This window comes from Zophobas morio, unplaced genomic scaffold, assembly GCF_036711695.1.
Source record: "Zophobas morio isolate AGI-343-1 ecotype UQ-CSIRO unplaced genomic scaffold, CSIRO_AGI_Zmor_V1 ptg000004l, whole genome shotgun sequence".
In the NCBI taxonomy this organism is placed as follows: domain Eukaryota; kingdom Metazoa; phylum Arthropoda; class Insecta; order Coleoptera; family Tenebrionidae; genus Zophobas; species Zophobas morio.
The window spans coordinates 10950589-10968899 of NW_026972109.1; the positions used below are offsets into that span (position 1 = coordinate 10950589).

The 18311-nt window shown below is 35.1% G+C and overlaps 3 protein-coding genes across 5 annotated transcripts; 1 reads left to right on the forward strand and 2 right to left on the reverse strand.

Annotated features, from left to right (window-relative positions):
- Nucleotide 1: 1 nt before the first annotated feature.
- Nucleotides 2-6479, reverse strand: LOC135141360 (sodium channel protein Nach-like). 2 transcript variants are annotated; one of them, XM_064072417.1, is made up of 6 exons: nt 5873-6479; nt 5702-5813; nt 5366-5642; nt 675-911; nt 462-629; nt 2-410 (listed from the first exon to the last, which is right to left on the reverse strand). In XM_064072417.1, exons 1-5 carry the CDS (start codon nt 6457-6459, stop codon nt 496-498), a joined length of 1347 nt encoding a protein of 448 aa, XP_063928487.1. In that variant the 5' UTR covers nt 6460-6479; the 3' UTR covers nt 2-410; nt 462-495. The 2 variants fall into 2 exon arrangements, with proteins under 2 accessions (XP_063928487.1, XP_063928478.1); XM_064072408.1 differs by having other exon boundaries at nt 2-629.
- A 239-nt stretch (nt 6480-6718) lies between these two features.
- On the reverse strand, nt 6719-12730 carry LOC135135935 (nose resistant to fluoxetine protein 6-like). Its single transcript, XM_064065060.1, has 6 exons — nt 12514-12730; nt 12067-12466; nt 11766-12018; nt 11387-11716; nt 10674-11330; nt 6719-6865 (listed from the first exon to the last, which is right to left on the reverse strand). Exons 1-6 carry the CDS (start codon nt 12728-12730, stop codon nt 6734-6736), a joined length of 1989 nt encoding a protein of 662 aa, XP_063921130.1. The 3' UTR covers nt 6719-6733.
- A 407-nt stretch (nt 12731-13137) lies between these two features.
- Nucleotides 13138-17251, forward strand: Lkrsdh (Lysine ketoglutarate reductase/saccharopine dehydrogenase). Of its 2 annotated transcripts, none has more exons than XM_064072383.1 (5): nt 13138-13343; nt 14329-15609; nt 15658-15728; nt 15788-16866; nt 16918-17251. In XM_064072383.1, the coding sequence occupies exons 1-5, from the start codon at nt 13290-13292 to the stop codon at nt 17208-17210; spliced, it is 2778 nt and encodes a 925-aa protein (XP_063928453.1). In that variant the 5' UTR covers nt 13138-13289; the 3' UTR covers nt 17211-17251. The 2 variants fall into 2 exon arrangements, with proteins under 2 accessions (XP_063928453.1, XP_063928443.1); XM_064072373.1 differs by having other exon boundaries at nt 13139-13343; nt 15779-16866.
- The last annotated feature ends 1060 nt before the right edge of the window (nt 17252-18311 follow it).

Here is an 18311-nt window from a genome sequence, read left to right on the forward strand (position 1 = left end):
ATTCATCATGGGTGATTTATTTGACATGTTTTTGAAGAGTTTACATTGCTTGTAACACTAATTGACTGTGTAACTCACAAATAAATCAGTCTAATTTCAGAAATCCTTCTGTTACTTAGCGCAGCGCGACTACTATAAGTTGCGAAAGGAAAATCCCAATTAGCGACGTGATTGACGTGCGACTTTCACGTGCCGCTCCACACTTGTTAAATATCCTGAAATTTTTCTCAATAAAATAACAGACGGTTTTTCGTGAAACGTGTCCAAGAAGCTGTGTTTTCGTAGCGTCGCTGTAGCTCGAAAGCAGTCTCGGTGTGCGATGTGTGACGTATTACTGTCAGTTTGTTAAATAAACACAAGTCCATTAGATTGTTGCATCACATATGTCACTCCGACCACCCAGTATACACCTGAAAAAAATATCTTCCGCAAAAAAATTTTTGTACATTCGATCCACCCACTGTTTGTTTCTGTTGTAACACAAACTTAGACCACCTAGAACTTATCTCGGGTCTCTTTTCCATATTTCACGACAAACCAGTAGAGTCTCAATGTGAAGAAGTAAATGATTTCGATGAAACTGAGGACGCTGCAGCCCAGAAATAGACCGGCCATGCCGCCAATGTAGACTAGAATTTTATTTGAGTGTCACGGTTTTTCGAGAAAGTACGTACCTAAGAGGTCTGAAAAACCGAAAATAATGTCGCGTCGCAAGCGCATTTTGGGGTACTCTTTGAGGCCCCATTGGAGGTTAGAGCCGAGAAACCAAGCTCGAGTGTCCATGTCTTCTACGATGTAGTTGACTTCGTTGCAGTTGGGTAGGCAAAAGCAGTCGCCTTTTAGAAGGATTAGTTTTTCTTTGTGTTTCGCAAGACAATGGAGGCCGGGGACGTTGCAGATTTTGTCGCCTTCTGAAAATATTTCTTTGTTATTTATTGTAACAAGATTTAAGGTAAGTTGAAGTTTAGGTTAAATAAATTATAACATTATGTTTGAATAAGACTTAAAAAATTGATGTTTCGAGGTTTTTTAGATCTAAAAGTAGAAAAACTATACAAATTTTCAACGGTTTATTGTCATCTTCTATTCAGCGTTGTGATGAAATTTCGTAACTCAATTTTCACCACTGTTTTCAGCTTACAGAACTTTACACGTTACCCGGGAAACATTGTCGATTTTTCGATTTTTTTTTTTTGTCAGAAATGACATTCACTACAATAAGCTTGTGTCCAAGAAGTTGTTTTTGTTATATCTGATTTCTCCACGTAACGAATAGAGCTTTATAAGCTAAAAACAGTGGTGAAAACCGCGTTCCCAAATATCCATAAATAATTGAGATATTGAATTTTAAAAATTCGTGATCAAAAATTTCATCTAAATCTAAAAAAAAATAATGACAATAAAGTGTTTTTAAAAAAACTGCTGCGGTGTTATATTGAGTAAGTTGTACACAATTTAAAATTTCATAATAAGAAGTTTATTAATAACGGAGATATCACATTATTCTGAAAATGTGGAGTGTTTATTGTTAAAATTTTCCAAAAAATGACAGTTGATGAAAAAATAATTAGTCTGATCTCAACTAAACCATCAAAATGGTTTTAAATCTTTTACCTGAGTACAAAATGAATTTGGCAAAAACAATCTACAAGATTTATTTTATTTTCTATTTTTAAGTTTATCTGTAAATAAAGATGATTGTTATTACTTTGAAGAACTCAAAAAAGATGTTTAAAAAAATTCGTGAAAATCTGAAAATATTATTGAGTGTCAAAGCTTCATATTCTGATATGTTTAAATATGAATTTAGCTGACAATGATGTTGTGGATCGTATTCTAGCAAATTATTATTAAATTATTAAAACTAATTATTTATTAGACATCTAGTTCACTAAAACAAATATGAATTACGAAGTTAATTCTTCAAAATTGAAGTTTAATATTTTCAAAGGTTTTGTGCAGGGATTTTTTAATCTTTTTTTTCGAGTTCTTCAGAGCTTTCGTAACAACGTACCATCGAGTTTTTTGACTAGCCTGTATAACATTTTTTACAGATGGAGCTTTCGAATTTCGTTTCAACAATCCTTGAAATTTTGTTGTCACGTAAATTAAATGTTGTTGGACAAAAATTAATCACGTTGAATGGTTCCATTGTATGAAAAAAACTTGGACTACCGTTAGTTAAACAGAATTTTCCTGGCCTCTGAAGTAGTCTGATAAAACCAGCTTCCAAAATATGCCTCATGTGTTATAATTAATTTTTGACAAGACATATTTTTGTAGAATATTATTTCTTCCAACACAAATTTATTTATGGATAATATTAAATTTGAAGTTTAAGATAGTCCAATACTAAAATCTGTTAGGTTTACTATTATTATAAAATCAAAACTCAATTTTTCAAGAAACTAAAAAATTTAAAAGTCTAAAAAACGAAAAATTAAAATATCCAAAAATTGGAACATCTAAAACTTTAAAAAACCGAAAAATTGATAAATTGAACAAGTAAAAAACCAAAAAATCGAAACGAAAACTTGAAAAATTGAAGAATTGAAATATTAAAATATTTCAAAACTGAAACATCGAAAATCTAGAAAGAGAGAAGTCGAAAAATCAAAAATTTAAAAAATTGAAAAATCGAAGACCTGAAAAATCAAAAAATTAAAGAATTGTCAAAACTGAAAAATAGAGAAATCGAGAAGTCGAAAAATCCAGAATTCGAAAAGTTGAAAAATCGAAAAGTCGATTAAACGAAAAATTTAGAAATGCCAAAAATTGAAAAACAAAAAATTCGAAGAATTGAAAAATCGGGAAATCGAAAAATCGTAAAACCGAAAATTAAAAAAATTCTAAAATCAAAGACCTGAAGAATACAAAAATTGAAGAATTGCAAAACTGAGAAATAGAGAAATCGAAAAGTCGAAAAATTGCGAAATCGGATAGCTGAAAAATCGAAAAATCGATTCATCGAAAAACAGAAAATTTAGAGATGCCAAAAATTGAATAATAGAAAAATTCAAGAATTAAAAGATCGAAAAATGGAGAAATGGGAAAAATAAATTCGAAAAATCTTAAAAGTCGAAAAATCGAGAAATTAAAACATGGAAAATTTAAAAAATCGAAAAACTAATAAATTGAAACGAAAACTTGAAAAATTGAAGAATCGAAATATTGAAAAATCCCAAAACTGAAATATCAAAAAATTGTAAAATTTAGAAATCGGTTAAGTCGAAAAATCGTCGAGTCGAAAAATCGAAAAACCCAAAAAATTTAAAAATTGTAAAATCAAAGACCTGAAGAATAAAAAAAATTGAAGAATTACAAAAACTGAGAAATAGAGAAATCGAAAAGTCGAAAAATTGAGAAATCGGCTAGCTGAAAAATCGAAAAATCGATTAATCGAAAAATAGAATATTTAGAGATGCCAAAAATTGAAAAATTGAAAAATCAAAGAATCAAAAGATCGAAAAATGGAGAAATGGGAAAAGTAAAATCGAAAAATCTTAAAAGTCGAAGAATCGAGAAATTAAATCTTGGAGAATTTAAAAAATCGAAAAACTGATAAATTGAAACGAAAACTTGAAAAATTGAACAATTAAAAACTGAAAAATCGAAAAATTTAAAGTCGAAAAATCGAGAAATTAAAACATGGAAAATTTAAAAAATCGAAAAACTGATAAATCGAAACGCAAACTTAAAAATTGAAGAATCCAAATATTGAAAAATCCTAAAACTGAAATATCAAAGAAATGGAAAATTTAGAAATCGGTAAGTCGAAAAATCGTAAAGTCGAAAAATCGAAAAACCGAAAATTTAAAAAATTGTAAAATCAAAGACCTGAAGAATAAAAAAAATGAAGAATTGCAAAAACTGAGAAATAGAGAAATCGAAAAGTGGAAAAATTGAGAAATCGGCTAGCTGAAAAATCAAAAAATCGATTAATCGAAAAATCGAAAATTTAGAAATGCCAAAAATTGAAAAATAGAAAAATCGGAGAATTGAAAGATCGAAAAATGGAAAAATGGGACAAATAAAATCGAAAAATCTTAAAAGTCGAAAATCGAGAAATTGAAATTATAAAATTTGATTTTGCGAAATTTTATTTATTTTTTAGTAAACTCTGTAGAATGAGAGATCTAGATAACACCAGTTACAGTGTAAAAAACAAAATGTGACCTTCTCATTATCTCCTATCTCCTCCTATATTGTCGTAATTTTTTTTGTGAAAATTTGTACGTCAATGGTAAACAATCAAGGCGGATTCATAAACCATAAATGTAGAAGTATGATATTTTATAAAATTGGAACAGCATTTATCATGCAAATACTATATGTATAAAATTCGACAACAATCGATCCGATATTTTCGAAGATTATCCGCGTAATAAATATCGTCATAGACGACAGACAGACGACAGATGACAGGCAGACTGAAACGGGAGATCTATTTTTCAAATTGTAGGGGACATGAAACGTCGAGAAAACAGGAAAGTCGCCGGATGGACTTTGTCAGCCATTTTAGTAGTAATTTCCTGTAAGATTAATATTTTTTATTTCTGATTGTAAGCTAGGAGAAGTAGTACATTTCATAGCTCGTAGAACATGAAAAATAAGGGAATCCGTTTCCCTCTGTCTGTCGTCTGTCGCCTCTTGCTAATTTTCATTATTTTTAAAATATCTTGTTGATGACAAAACATTAACAAAAATTTGTCCAAAAATGGGCAAAATAGTAGGCTTCTACGCCTATGGGTTATTAATCTACTCCTATTAAAAAACTTATGCACATAAATTTTTCGAAAAAAATCTAAATTACGCAAAAAAAATTAAACCGACGTCATATCAAAATTGTATTTAGTTAGTATATTTTTATGAAACTGAAGTCTTATAACTGTACATCACTGTATAATGTCCCAAAACAAATTTTGTTTTGAAAATTCCCTACACAGGTAGTATAGTTTTGGAGTAATTTTTCAGATCATTTGATATAAACCATCCTCTACAAGTGAATACATGTTGTATAAAAAGTTGTTAGAAAATGTATAGATTGCACCGGATGCGAGATAATTCAGTTTTTAATCTCGTCTACAAATTTTTTGTACACTTCATATTTTCAATTTACATAACAAGATAATGGAACTATAATAGTAACTTCGGTTATAAGTGGGTCAAAATTATTAATATTACCCAGCAAGCGTGAAGTTCGCACACTACAAAATATGTAATCATACAAGTATGATAATAACACATTAGCCCACATTTAACACGCAAAAGTTTATCTATGACTTAAAAATTTGTTAATAACAAAAGTGTATTTTGTCGTGTCGTTTTAAGATAAAAATCATATCAACCAAAATCATATAAGTACCTTTTTTTCTATAAAAATGTGGAACACAGCCACACAAGCGTTTCGCGAGTGCGGCCCTGCATTCCATCCTACACAACACATAAGAGTATGCAGGAGAGTGCTTCAAATCGCTCTCATCGTGAAATCTGCACTTCCTCTGCTTCATACTCAAAGCTCTGATGTTATCACTGCTAAAAATAGTCAAACCTGATAAGGACATCTGGAGAAAGTTACCATTCGGCGAATTAATTTTTTTACTCGCGATATCGGCAACTTCATACGGACCATGAATATAAATCTAAAAGTGACAGAATACTTCATGAATATTGCACTTGCAAGACAAATAAAAACACGTACATCAAAACCCGTGGACATGTTCATGACATTGGCAAAAACTTCACCATCTAGAGGATTTACGTAGAAGGTTTCGTTACCTTCAACTAAATCCCATCTGTCTTCATCCCAGTAGCTAAAAATTTAATAATGAATAAATCAACAACTTTTTTACTTGATCGCATTCATACTCACTCAGGAGAGTTATAAATAGCCAACTTTGAGTTAAAACTATAACAAATCCCCATTTCAGAAACAATTTTTTCGAGGGTGTACAGTTTGTCGTTCCCACCCGAATTCGACACCGCTGGTTTAAACTCAAACTGAAGATCCAACAAAATATCCAAATAATTCTCCTCAGTAATCCCGTTGTACTCAACCACGGTTTCAAAATTCGTGTATGTGGCTTCAGACAACGTCACTAGAAACTCCCTCAACAGACTCTTGTTCTTTTCCGTCGAACTATCAACGTACAAATCCAACAAATCCTCATTTATTTTATAACTGGGACAAATCGTAGCCGCCGGGAACGACGTATTCCACGAAAACCTATCCCTTTCCATCGAAATAACAGTCGGGTTCTCGGTGTACCTTTTCAAGGTCGTACTACTGAGTACCACGGCTCCATACACAGCAGCTCCTACCAGAACCACCCAAATTACCATCTCCACGATGTGGCGCTTCTTAGCCGCTAGGTGCGGAAACCCATGAATGGAGCTCAAGCTGAAGGAAATTTTTATGAACTCCAGCAGCATTTTGCTGCGGGTTTGACGAACAGCCATGGCTGGAATGACCCAGATGGGTTAAATTCGATAGAGGGTAGTAAATGCATGAATATTTTATTGGCGGAACAAAGCAGTGCGATACAGTGATAGCATTGTGTCTGTTGTAACAAAAGTTTGTGAATTTGTTACAGCTGGTATGTGGGTGGGCTCTTCGCTACCAACATGTGTGTCAGTAATAAGACCTACTAATGGATCTTTGTTTATTTAAAGGCGCTTTCACGACGCATTATCCGGATCATGGATAGATGCCACTTTTCTCAAGGAGATTGCGCTAATTATGTGGCTGAACTTTTTTATTTTTGAAGATGAAGGTGTGGAGGTTGGTGAGGGGGAGCTCGAAGAAGAGAGTGAAGAGGAAGCTGGCAAAGACTGTCACCAGCAGGTCGGCGCAGCCGTCATAAATCTGAAAAGTTTTCAAAATTAATATTACAGTATTGCAGAAAAATAAAAACAAAATTAGTCGGTGAAGGTTTTTACGAGCTAACCCCTTCCGTCTGTCTGTCTGTCTGTCTGTCTGTATCCATTTTTATTAGACACGTAATCTCCGAAACTGCTGGACCGATTGTTGCCAGATTTTTCTTTTTTTTTTTTCTTGCACTGGTAATGCGCTGTGACAAATTTTTTATTGGTCAATTTAAAAACGTGTCAGCTACCCCATTTTCTCGAGAATGTGAGAAAACGCACATCTTTATATCATAATGATAAAATAAGAATTATAATGTTCATAACATTTTGTTCGATTGTGGTTTAATTAATAGTTTTATTCCTGTGTTTTGAGAAGACAAACTCATTCAAATCAATAGAGAAATATGTATTTTGCAATTACGCTCCGCCCCTTGGTCTAACAACGAATGAAAAATTCATCACAATTGAGATCGGGGCGGGTGGGTGGGGCTTAATCTTTGTTGTTTTTTTAATATATAGAATTTTCTTTCAACAACAGGATAGTTAAACATGTTTTCAGTCTCTTGTGAAAAAAGAAGACTTTGTACATTAAGAAAAAATGGGCAAAATATAAGCCCCGCCCACCCACCCATTCTCAATTGTGATGAATATTTTTATTCATCGTGAGCTGAAGGGCGGAGTTTAGCTGCAAAATCCTCATTTCTGTACAAGAAATTACCACATAAAATATGTTTTTAAAAGGGTAGAATTTTTTAGAAAAATATGGATGTTACAAATAAGCTCCGCCCTTCGGTCTGATTAGGAATGAAAAATTCATCACAATTGAGATCGGGGCGGGTGGGTAGGACTTAATTTTTGTTTTTTTTTTTTAATATATACAATTTTTTCAACAACAGGATAGTTGAACATATTGTCAGTTTCTTGGTAGGGAAAGAAGATTTCGTATATTAAGAAAAAATGGGACAAAATATAAGCCCCGCCCACCCACCCCTTCTCGATTGTGGTGAATATTATATTCATCGTGACCTGAAGGGCGTAGTTTAGTTGCAAAATCCTCATTTCTTTCCAAGAAATTACCACATAAAATATGTTTTTAAAATGGTGGAATTTTTTAGAAAAATATTGATGTCACAAATAAACTCCGCCCCTTGGTGTAACAACGAATGAAAAATTCATCACAATTGAGATCGGGACGGGTGGGTGAGGCTTAATTTTTGTTTTTTTTTTTTTAATATAGAATTTTCTTTCAACAACAGGACAGTTAAACATATTGTCAGTTTCATGTTAGAAAAAGAAGACTTTGTATATTAAGAAAATTGGACAAAATATAAGTCTTGCCCACCCACCACTTCTCGATTGTGATGAATGCTGTAATTATCGTGAGCTGAAGGGCGGAGTTTAGTTGCAAAATTCTCATTTCTCTACAAGAAATTATCATATGAAATATGTTTTTGAAAGAGTATGTTACAATTAAACTCCACCTCTCGCCCTGATTAGGAATGAAAAACTCATCACAATGAGGTCGGGGTGGGTGGGTGGGGCTTAATCTTTGTTTTCTTTTTGTTTTTCTCTTGACATGCATAGTTTTCTTCCAACAATTTTTTGCCGTAAAGAACAAGAGAGTAAGTCACGTAGAACAACTTGTACTTTCTCGTTTTTCTCGAAAAATTGAAGAAATGAAAAATTGAAAAATCTAAAAATTGAAAACTCGTGAAATTTCAAATCGAAAAACTGCTAAATCTAAAAATTGAAACGTCAAAAGTTGGAAAATCGAAAAACTGGAAAATTTAAAACTAAAAACTCAAAGAGATATCGTAAAATAAAACCGAAAAATTGCAAATTGAGAAACTGACGAAACGAAAAATTGAAAAAACAAAAAATTATAAAATCGGAAAATTAAAATTTTGAAAAATTGTAAAAATAAAGAAAATAAAAAACTGGAACGAAAAATTGCAAATGGAAAATTAAAAACTGAAATCTCGAGAAACTGAAATCGAAAAATTCCAAAATCTATAAATTGAATTGAAAAGTGGAAAATTTGAAAAATTAAATTTAAACTTCAAAACTTCAAAAAAATAAAGGAATAAAAAAATTAAAAACTGAAGAAAAATTCAAGTCAATTAAACTGGGGGAACGTTATTTACGCCACTGGTTTTTACTTTATAGCGGTTATCAGAAAACAAATTGGACTTCAGGGGCGAGGGAAGTTCTGTTGAAATAACCATCTACAAGAAATTATCACATGAAATATGTTTTTAAAAGTGTAGAATTTTTTAAATAAACATTGATGTTACAATTAAACTCCGTCCTTCGGTCTAATTAGGAATGAAAAACTCATCACAATGAGGTCGGGGCGGGTGGGTAGGGCTTAATTTTAGTTTTTGTTTCTAATACATAGAGTTTTCTTTTAACAGCAGAATAGTTAAACATATTTTCAGTTTCTTGTTGGAAAAAGAAGAGTTCGTATATTAAGAAAAAATGGACAAAATATAAGCCCCGCCCACCCACCCGTTCTCAATTGTGATGAATATTTTATTCATCGTGAGCTGAAGGGCGAAGTTTAATTGCAAAATCCTCATTTCTCTACAAGAAATTACCATATGAAATGTTTTTAAAAGGGTAGAATTTTTTGGAGAAATATTGGTGTTACAATTAAACTCCTCCCTTCGATCTGATTAGGAATGAAAAACTAATCACAATTGAGATCGGGGCGGGTGGGTGGCGCTTAATCTTTGTTTTGTTTTTTTTATTAATATATAGTGTTTTCTTTCAACAACAGGACCGTTAAATATATTGTCAGTTTCATGTTAGGAAAAGAAGACTTCGTATATTAAGAAAATTGGAAAAAATATAAGTCCCGCTCACCCACCCCTTCTCGATTGTGATGAATGCTTTATTCATCGTGAGCTGAAGGGCGGAGTTTAGTTGCAAAATTCTCATTTCTCTACAAGAAATTATCATATGAAATATGTTTTTGAAAGAGTATGTTACAATTAAACTCCGCCCCTCGCCTGATTAGGAATGAAAAACTCATCACAATGAGGTCGGGGTGGGTGGGTGGGGCTTAATCTTTGTTTTTTTTTTTCTCTCTTGATATACATAGTTTTCTTTCAGCAATTTTTTGCCGTAAAGAACAAGGGAGTAAGTCACGTAGAATAACTTGTACTTCCTCGTTTTTCTCGAAAAATTGAAGAAATGAAAAATTGAAAAATCTAAAAATTGAAAACTCGTAAAATTTCAAATCGAAATACTGCTAAATCTAAAAATTGAAACGTCAAAAGTTGAAAAATCGAAAAACTGGAAAATTTAAAACTAAAAACTCGGAGATATCATAAAATAAAGAAAAAAAAAACGAAAAATTGCAAATTGAAAAGCTGACGAAACGAAAAATAGAAAAAACAAAAAATTATAAAATCGGAAAATTAAAAAACTGAAAAATTGTAAAAATAAAGAAAATAAAAAACTGGAACGAAAAATTGCATATGGAAAAATAAAAATTGAAATCTCGAGAAACTCAAATCGAAAAATCGCAAAATCTATAAATTAAATTGAAAAGTGGAAATATTGAAAAATTAAATTTAAACTTCAAAACTCGAAAAAATAAAGGAACAAAAAAATGAAAAATTGAAGAAAAATTGAAGTCAATTAAGCTGTGGGAACGTTATTTACGCCACTGGTTTTTACGTTATAGAGGTTATCAGAAAACAAATTGGACTTCAGGGGCAAGGGAAGTTCTGTTGAAATAACCTTCTACCAATTTTTTACAAATAAAAAACGTAATCAGTGCTAATTGTCCTTACACGTACAGCAGTGAAATTCGAGAAGTAAATCGGCATCTTGTTGGCCCCATTCTTGAAAAGCTGGAGAATCAAGTGAAGCAGAAACATTCCGTACGATATTCTCCCCAACACTCTGAACACAAACATACTTAAAAATTCGTTAACGATGCCCCCATAACCATGAATACACGCCCAAATCATCCACATTACACCAACAGTCCACGCCGACCTAGAACACGACAAGAAAACCGAAGCTTCCAAGCGATTATAATCGTGATTTTCTTCCTGAAAACTGTGACAACCAACGACTGAAGCAACCATCAAAGCTCCAGAGGTGATCCAACCACTCAGATTCATGAAAGTACTCATTTTCACTTTTCTCCCTTTCAAACTATAAACACAGTAACCAAAACCTAGTCCCATAATGTAAGGAGACGCTCTGGCATGTGGCGCAATATAGTGCCTCTGAAAGTACTTCGTTTCAAAAAGTTGATTCGTTATGGGCATCCCTCCCTCATATTCGTTGACCCAAGCCAAATAAAAACTAACACCAACTGACAAAAAATACGCCAGAGTTAAGTTAAATAAACCCAAAATTCTATTTTTCCATAAAGGGTAGAGAACCACGGGTGAAAAACAATAAAAAATCATGTCGCAGCTCAAGTACCAAGTTTGCAAAATGCACTAAAAATTACTCTTACAAATTATTAAAATTGACTCCTTTTGTGTTGAGCACTTACCAAAGCTCCTGGATTGACGTAACTCTGCACGTGCAACAACGTAGACCACCAGTAATACCGACACGGTCTCAAATGAGCCACGCACGTGTCGTACCACAGCGGTCCGGAACCAAAAAACTGGATCAAAGTTGCGTAAATTAAAACAACAATACCTAGAGTGGGAGTTATTCGAAAGTAGCGATAAAGGTAAAAGGTGAATATGTTAAAAGTGCCATTCCTTGCAACGTGGTCGAAAAAACTTATGCTCACAAGCAAGCCACTAAGCATGAAAAACGTGTCTACGCAAATGGTACCACCTATTATTATTGTGCTGGAGTAGTTTAGAACCCACTGAAATGCGTTCGGTTGATTATGCGAGCAACGAAAGTGATTTGATTACGTCTAAAATTTCCAGACCATTGATGACCGGCGAAAACATGGCCATTAGGTAACGATGACCCACGACTACGTAGCAAGTGCTGAGAAAACGAAGGCCGTGAAGACAATCCAGGTCATTCTTGGTTCGTCTCGCTGTGATTTTTTGATAGTTGGAAGAGGCGCTAAATGACGCGATTAGAGTGTTTTTTGATGGTAGTACCGCTTCTAGGAGGGTACTAACACCAACTGTGACAATGAAGACCGCCAGAACTGAACTAAAGCAGTAATAATAACTACACAAAGCTAGTTGTAGATAGACGTACAAGGATATATATTGTTCTAGCCCCATTTTCGGTTCACTGTCAAGGGTCACACAATGTTCATCTTGTAAACTAACAACAAGATTTAGACCCTCACTCATTTCAATGAATGTTTTATTAAAATGACGAAGGATATCGTTCTTGGGACAAGAATCTGGTACACAAATCGACCACAACAAAACCGACTTTTCCACAATTAGTCGCACTTTGGGAAAGCGTCGTTCGGTCACATTACGAAAAGCTAAAATTTGTTTAATCAAGTCTAGAGTGGGAGTGATTTTTAGCAAACAATGTTTTCCTTTAATTTCACCATATTTTATATGGATGCACTCTTTGAAGCTTCCAAATTCGACCAAATTCCCTAGAAGGATGCCGGACTGGATCTTGCCGGAAGCATCGAACACTTAAAAAAAATTAAACTACTTAATTGTGTGAAATTTGTTTACGTACTGTTCAAAGCCCACGGTTCAAAAGTTCTTAATCCATCTTTGAACATTTGAGTGTGATTCTTACATACAGAATTTTCCACATTATTTAAAGCATACGTGGCTAGAACTTGATTCATAAGTAGACCTTGTTTCATGGTTAATTTCACAATTTTTGATTTTGTGGTATTATCTGCACCAGCTAAAGCGAGAATGAAACAGAACAAAAAAAACTGAGCCATTTTTTCACCTTTCTGTGTTTTCTTCCAACCGGAGACTTTATACCCTCTTTGATTACACCTTTCCTGCACCCATCAAAGGAGTTCTAATGACATATCCAGAGAGGTGTATTTTCGAAGAATTCCAAGTTTCCTCCACTCCTCTAAGTCACTCGGTTTTTTTCCACCTTTAATTTCTATGAATCAGTATCGTTTATTTTTTCCGTTGTTACTATCTGAGGTTGTCGACGTTACTTTACTGTCGTAATAGATCTGTTTGTTACGATATAGTAATTGCAAAATTATCGTGTTCAATTGAAAAACAATGCGTTTAAAGTGATCGATATAAATCGGGTCAAGGGTTAGAAACGCGTGGAGATATCTTACTTATGTTTACTTGGTAACTGATAAATAAAATACGAGTGTTCTTGCATTCAACTGTGAGTCAGTTTATTGAAAATGCTCGGTGGGAGCTGTACGATTTTCACCACTCAGGAACCGATCGCAGGAAGCAAAGAGAAAAAAGTTACGAAAGGAAAAAAAGGGAAAAAATAAAGATCGAGGGATTTTCGAAGAGTTCAAAATGAATAAAATTGGTAACGTTTACTTCAGGCGGCACTTGTTGACAAGAAGCTTCGTAAGTATTAACCAAGTCATAGAATGATAACAATCAGTTTAAACAAATAGATGATATTATCAATAATAGTAAACAAAAAACAATAACTTAAAAATGGGCACACGGTATCAACGTATTTGTGTGTGGCTTAGTACTTCATTTTATTTATTTCTTCAGATTTTTTGTTTATATGTTAGTTTAGTCCTGTCTTGACTAAAGAAACAATTTAGATAAATCACAAATGTTCACCAGGGTCCATTAACGTTAAATATCTAATATAAAATTCTGTGGACATTGACCCTGGATTTAATTTGTATTTACTCGTAGATTTGAAACAAATAATATTTTAATCCTTCTTACATTTTTCTTCCCTCTTAGGATAAATAAAGAGGTCTGTTAGAGTCCACATTTTGCTATTAGTGTCTAGAATATAATATTCTTGAAAATTGTTCAAAATATATTCTACTTGGCCTTTGTCATTTTTTTGTATTTTTCTTGTCAGCATTGCTTCACATATTTGTAACTAAAATTACTCTTTTATCAGACTTTTATTCCTTTTTCACATGTTTATTGTTATGTGTTCAATTAAAAATGTTCCGGGTCCAATTAAAATAAACACTTATACAATGTTGACACTCAGAAATATTAAATACCTGTACATTTAAAAATCTGTATCGTCAGCAATTTTTATTAAGATGAGGTTATCCTTATCAGTTCAGCTCATACAATAAAGTCACTATAGTACTTGCGTGATGAGAGCTATTACAAAACTTTATATCTTAATTAAGTTGCAGTTGTCAAGTTCGTTTACACATCCGGCTGATAACACTTATCAGTAGCAAAAAATTCTTCAATGTTATATAAATAGATAACTTGATCTAAAAATAAACATTCAAACAGGTGTCCTAGAAGTTAACCGAATTGACTTTGACAGCTAAACTCCAAAACTATACACCATACAAAATGACCAAAAGAAAAAAAAATCACTAAGATATTTTATTTTTAGGCCACCAAAAAGATCATCGCAATTCGCCGCGAAGACCAAAGCGTCTGGGAACGTCGTGCCCCCTTCTCCCCTACCCATGTCCGCAAGCTAGTCAAATCGGGCGTTAAAGTCATAGTCCAACCCAGCAATCGTCGCTCATACCCCATGCAAGCCTACCTCAATGCAGGTGCAGTGGTCCAAGAAGACATCTCCGAAGCTAGCGTCATCTTCGGGGTCAAACAAGTACCCATAGACCAGCTAATACCAGACAAAACCTACTGCATTTTCTCCCACACCATCAAAGCACAAGAAACCAACATGCCACTACTGGATGCCATTTTGGAAAAACGTATCAGATTAATGGACTACGAAAAACTCATGGACGAAAAGGGACAAAGGGTTGTGGCTTTCGGCAAAATGGCGGGAATTGCAGGGACTGTCAACATCTTTCATGGGTTGGGTTTGAGGTTGTTGGCTTTGGGTCACCACACCCCGTTTATGCACATAGGACCGGCACACAATTACCGAAATTCTAGTATGGCTAAACAGGCTGTCAGAGATGCGGGGTATGAAATAGCGCTAGGTTTGATGCCTAAGTCGATTGGACCTTTGACGGTGGTGTTCACGGGGTCCGGGAATGTGTCGCAAGGGTCGCAGGAAGTCTTTCAAGAGCTACCTCATGAGTATGTAGCGCCTGAAATGTTAAAGAAAGCGGCGGAACATGGCAGTTTGAATAAGGTCTACGCGTGCGAGGTTAGACGAAGACACTACTTGGAACGAGCGGAAGGTGGCGGTTTTGACCCTCTAGAGTACGAAGAACATCCAGAGAGATATATTTCAACTTTTAGCAAAAATATAGCGCCGTACGCTTCTATTATTATTAACGGAATTTACTGGGCTGTTAACAGCCCGAAGTTATTGACAATACCAGATGCCAAGCATTTGTTAAGACCTGCACATACCCCCTGGTTACCGACGTCAGTAGGAGCCCCAGCTCTTCCTCACAGAATGTTAGGTATCTGTGACATATCAGCCGATCCCGGTGGTTCTATCGAATTTATGAACGAATGCACCACCATTGATACCCCTTTTTGTCTATACGACGCCGATCGCAACAAAGACACAAAAAGCTTCAGCGGTCCGGGAGTTCTCGTATGTTCCATTGACAACATGCCCACCCAAATCCCACGAGAAAGTACCGACTTCTTCGGAGACTTGTTGTTTCCTTATGCGCACGATATTTTACAATCTAACGCGCAACAACCTCTAGAAAATCACAAGTTTTGTCCACCAGTTCACGGAGTAAGTACATCCGAGATAACGCTTCTTATCTAAGTACTTTATTTTTAGGCTATCATCGCCAGTAACGGTAAACTAACACCCAACTATGAGTACATCCAAGACTTGAGAACATCCGCCATGTAAGTACCAAATTCTGTTTCTTAGTCTAAACTAAGTACTAAAATTGTAGTAAAAGCAGGCAAAAATCTACCGAATCTACCAACATCGAGAAACGGGTGGTCATTATAGGTGCCGGACGTGTAGCTGCACCTTTAGTGGAGTACCTTCACCGGGATGACTCCATCGGGATCACAGTAGCATGCGAGAAGAAAGACCTGAGTGATCATCTAGCACGTTGTTTCCCAGGCATTCAAAGTCTGTATCTCAATGCTATTGAAAGTACCAACACTCTTGAAGAAATCGTGAAGAAAGCAGACGTCGCGGTTTCCATTCTTCCGGCAAATTTGCACCATGTGGTGGCTCAAGCGTGCATCAAAGAAGGTACTCATATGGTAACAGCGAGTTACTTGAGTGAAGAAATGAAGAATTTACACAGACAAGCAGCTGATGCAGGCATTACAGTACTTAACGAGATTGGTTTGGACCCTGGAATTGACCACTTATTAGCTTTGGAGTGCATCCAAGATGTACAACAACACGGGGGAAGAATAACTTCATTTGAGTCTTTTTGTGGAGGACTTCCAGCTCCAGAGTTTAGTGACAATCCTTTGAGATATAAATTCTCGTGGTCACCACGTGGGGCTCTTTTGAATACCTTGTCTGGAGCGAGGTATTTAAGAAAAGGGCAGATTGTGGAGATCAGTTCTGGAGGGGAGTTGATGAATGCAACTAAAAGTCTAGATTTTTTGCCAGGTTTTAACCTAGAAGGTTTCCCCAATAGAGATAGTACCATATATGCTAAGTACTACGGGATTGAAGATGCTTTGACGATACTCAGGGGAACTATTAGGTACACAGGGTTCGCCCATGCCGCTAGAATGTTACAATTTTTGGGGCTACTGGATCCAGAACAACATCCAGCTTTGCACGAACAAGGACCTGAAATTACCTGGCGGATGTTAATTTGTAACCTTCTAGGTCTAGAAAATCACAACATCTTCTACGACAATTTAAAAAATCAAATTACTGAGAGAACAGGGTCTGAATATGCTGTTGATTTGTTGGAAGACTTGGGACTTTTGGACGAAAAAGGTGTAGTCAAATGTGGGTCACCTTTGGATACTTTGACTCACTACTTGTCGACCAAGTTGGCTCTAGGTGAGTACTGGTGGTACTGAATACTTCTAAATAATTTTGTGATAATTTTAGAAAAAAATGAACGCGATTTGGTCATTTTGAGACACGAGATTGGTATTAGCTGGCCTGATAACAAAAAGGAGATTCGAGGGGTTAACTTTGTGGTCTATGGGGACATCAATGGGTACTCTGCTATGGCAAAAACTGTGGGTTACCCTACTGCTATAGCTACGAAGATGATACTAGATGGTGAAATACAAGAAAGAGGGATGATTTTGCCATTCGAACCAGAAATTTATCGCACAATTTTATCCAGGCTACGAAACGAAGGCTTGAATAGTACCGAAACGTCAAAATTCTTTTAATTTCTATTGTAATTAATGTTTGTAAAAATTAATGAATTTTTGCTTTGTGTTTAATATGGTAGGTGCGGTTACAGTTCGGGTCGGTCGCGTGCGAACGTAAGCACAACCATAATATGGTAATGAGATATGGATTGGGGCCACAACATATGGGCTGGGTTAGGGCTTCTTATTTCCGGTGTACAGTTTAGTGTGATTAGTATGCAAATGAAGTACTTTTGTGTGTTTAAATTGTGAGAGTTCTTATGGGTTGATATTTTGTCGCGTGATGGTAGTACTTCTTTGCCACATTAATTTTTTATTATTATTTTTTTTAATATGAAAAAATACTTAGTGACGACTTCCATACATCAAATTGAACTTTCATAATTTAATATATCAGGTAGTACCGTCAAGCTTAATTAACCAGCTGACGTCACAACGAATTAGTTCAATAATAGTTCAAATCCTCCACAAACTGTGCTTTTCACAAGCATCTAGCGGCCCTTTCACACAATAAAAATAATTACGTCCCCTAACGCCACATTCTCAATTATTCTTTGCTTTGTTCAGAAATTCCGATCACTGAATCACCTCAGTTTACATCTTGTTGTCTTGATATTTTTAGTATTCGCGTCGATATTTTCGTACAAAGAAGATATTTTTATTGGCCGGGTCTACTAAAATGTCTACTAAAATCAATGGTGTGTACCATAGGTAGGTGGCACATTATCGACACGAACTGAACAAACCAGCTCGACAACCAGCGTCTACCTGCCTTCGTTCGGCGAACCCAAACAAAGAAATCCGTTCCGAGCCGAAAATAATAATCGGTTGAGAACCCAAAGCGAATAAAAAGATTTCAAGAAAAATGCGTGTGAAGCTATGTGCGGGGGCGATACCTGGCAGGTGTACGAGTATTGAACCCGTTGTTTAGGCAACACATATTACCGAGCTCTGTGCGATACCCCACCAGGAGTAGGCCTCGTTGAAGCGAACGCACGGCCGGTGAAACGTCAACGCGGCTTGTCGAACCAAGTAGAACAGTGACTCTCAAACGAGCACTCGGAAAGTCCCTATTTTTCCATTTTGTTGCGATGCGTGGTCGCAGGTGTTTACATACTA

Coding starts and splice junctions, on each gene's coding strand:
- LOC135141360 (XM_064072417.1), bottom strand. CDS start 6,459: ATGGCTGTTCGTCAAACCCGCAGCAAAATGCTGCTGGAGTTCATAAAA. Junction 912..5,365: donor ACATTTTTATAGAAAAAAAG/GTACTTATATGA, acceptor AAATATTTTCAG/AAGGCGACAAAATCTGCAAC. Junction 630..674: donor CGGTTTTTCAGACCTCTTAG/GTACGTACTTTC, acceptor ATAAAATTCTAG/TCTACATTGGCGGCATGGCC.
- LOC135135935 (XM_064065060.1), bottom strand. CDS start 12,730: ATGGCTCAGTTTTTTTTGTTCTGTTTCATTCTCGCTTTAGCTGGTGCA. Junction 11,717..11,765: donor ATGGTCTGGAAATTTTAGAC/GTAATCAAATCA, acceptor AACGCATTTCAG/TGGGTTCTAAACTACTCCAG. Junction 6,866..10,673: donor ACTTCTCGAATTTCACTGCT/GTACGTGTAAGG, acceptor AAAACTTTTCAG/ATTTATGACGGCTGCGCCGA.
- Lkrsdh (XM_064072373.1), top strand. CDS start 13,290: ATGAATAAAATTGGTAACGTTTACTTCAGGCGGCACTTGTTGACAAGA. Junction 15,610..15,657: donor TTTGTCCACCAGTTCACGGA/GTAAGTACATCC, acceptor CTTTATTTTTAG/GCTATCATCGCCAGTAACGG. Junction 16,867..16,917: donor GTCGACCAAGTTGGCTCTAG/GTGAGTACTGGT, acceptor TGATAATTTTAG/AAAAAAATGAACGCGATTTG.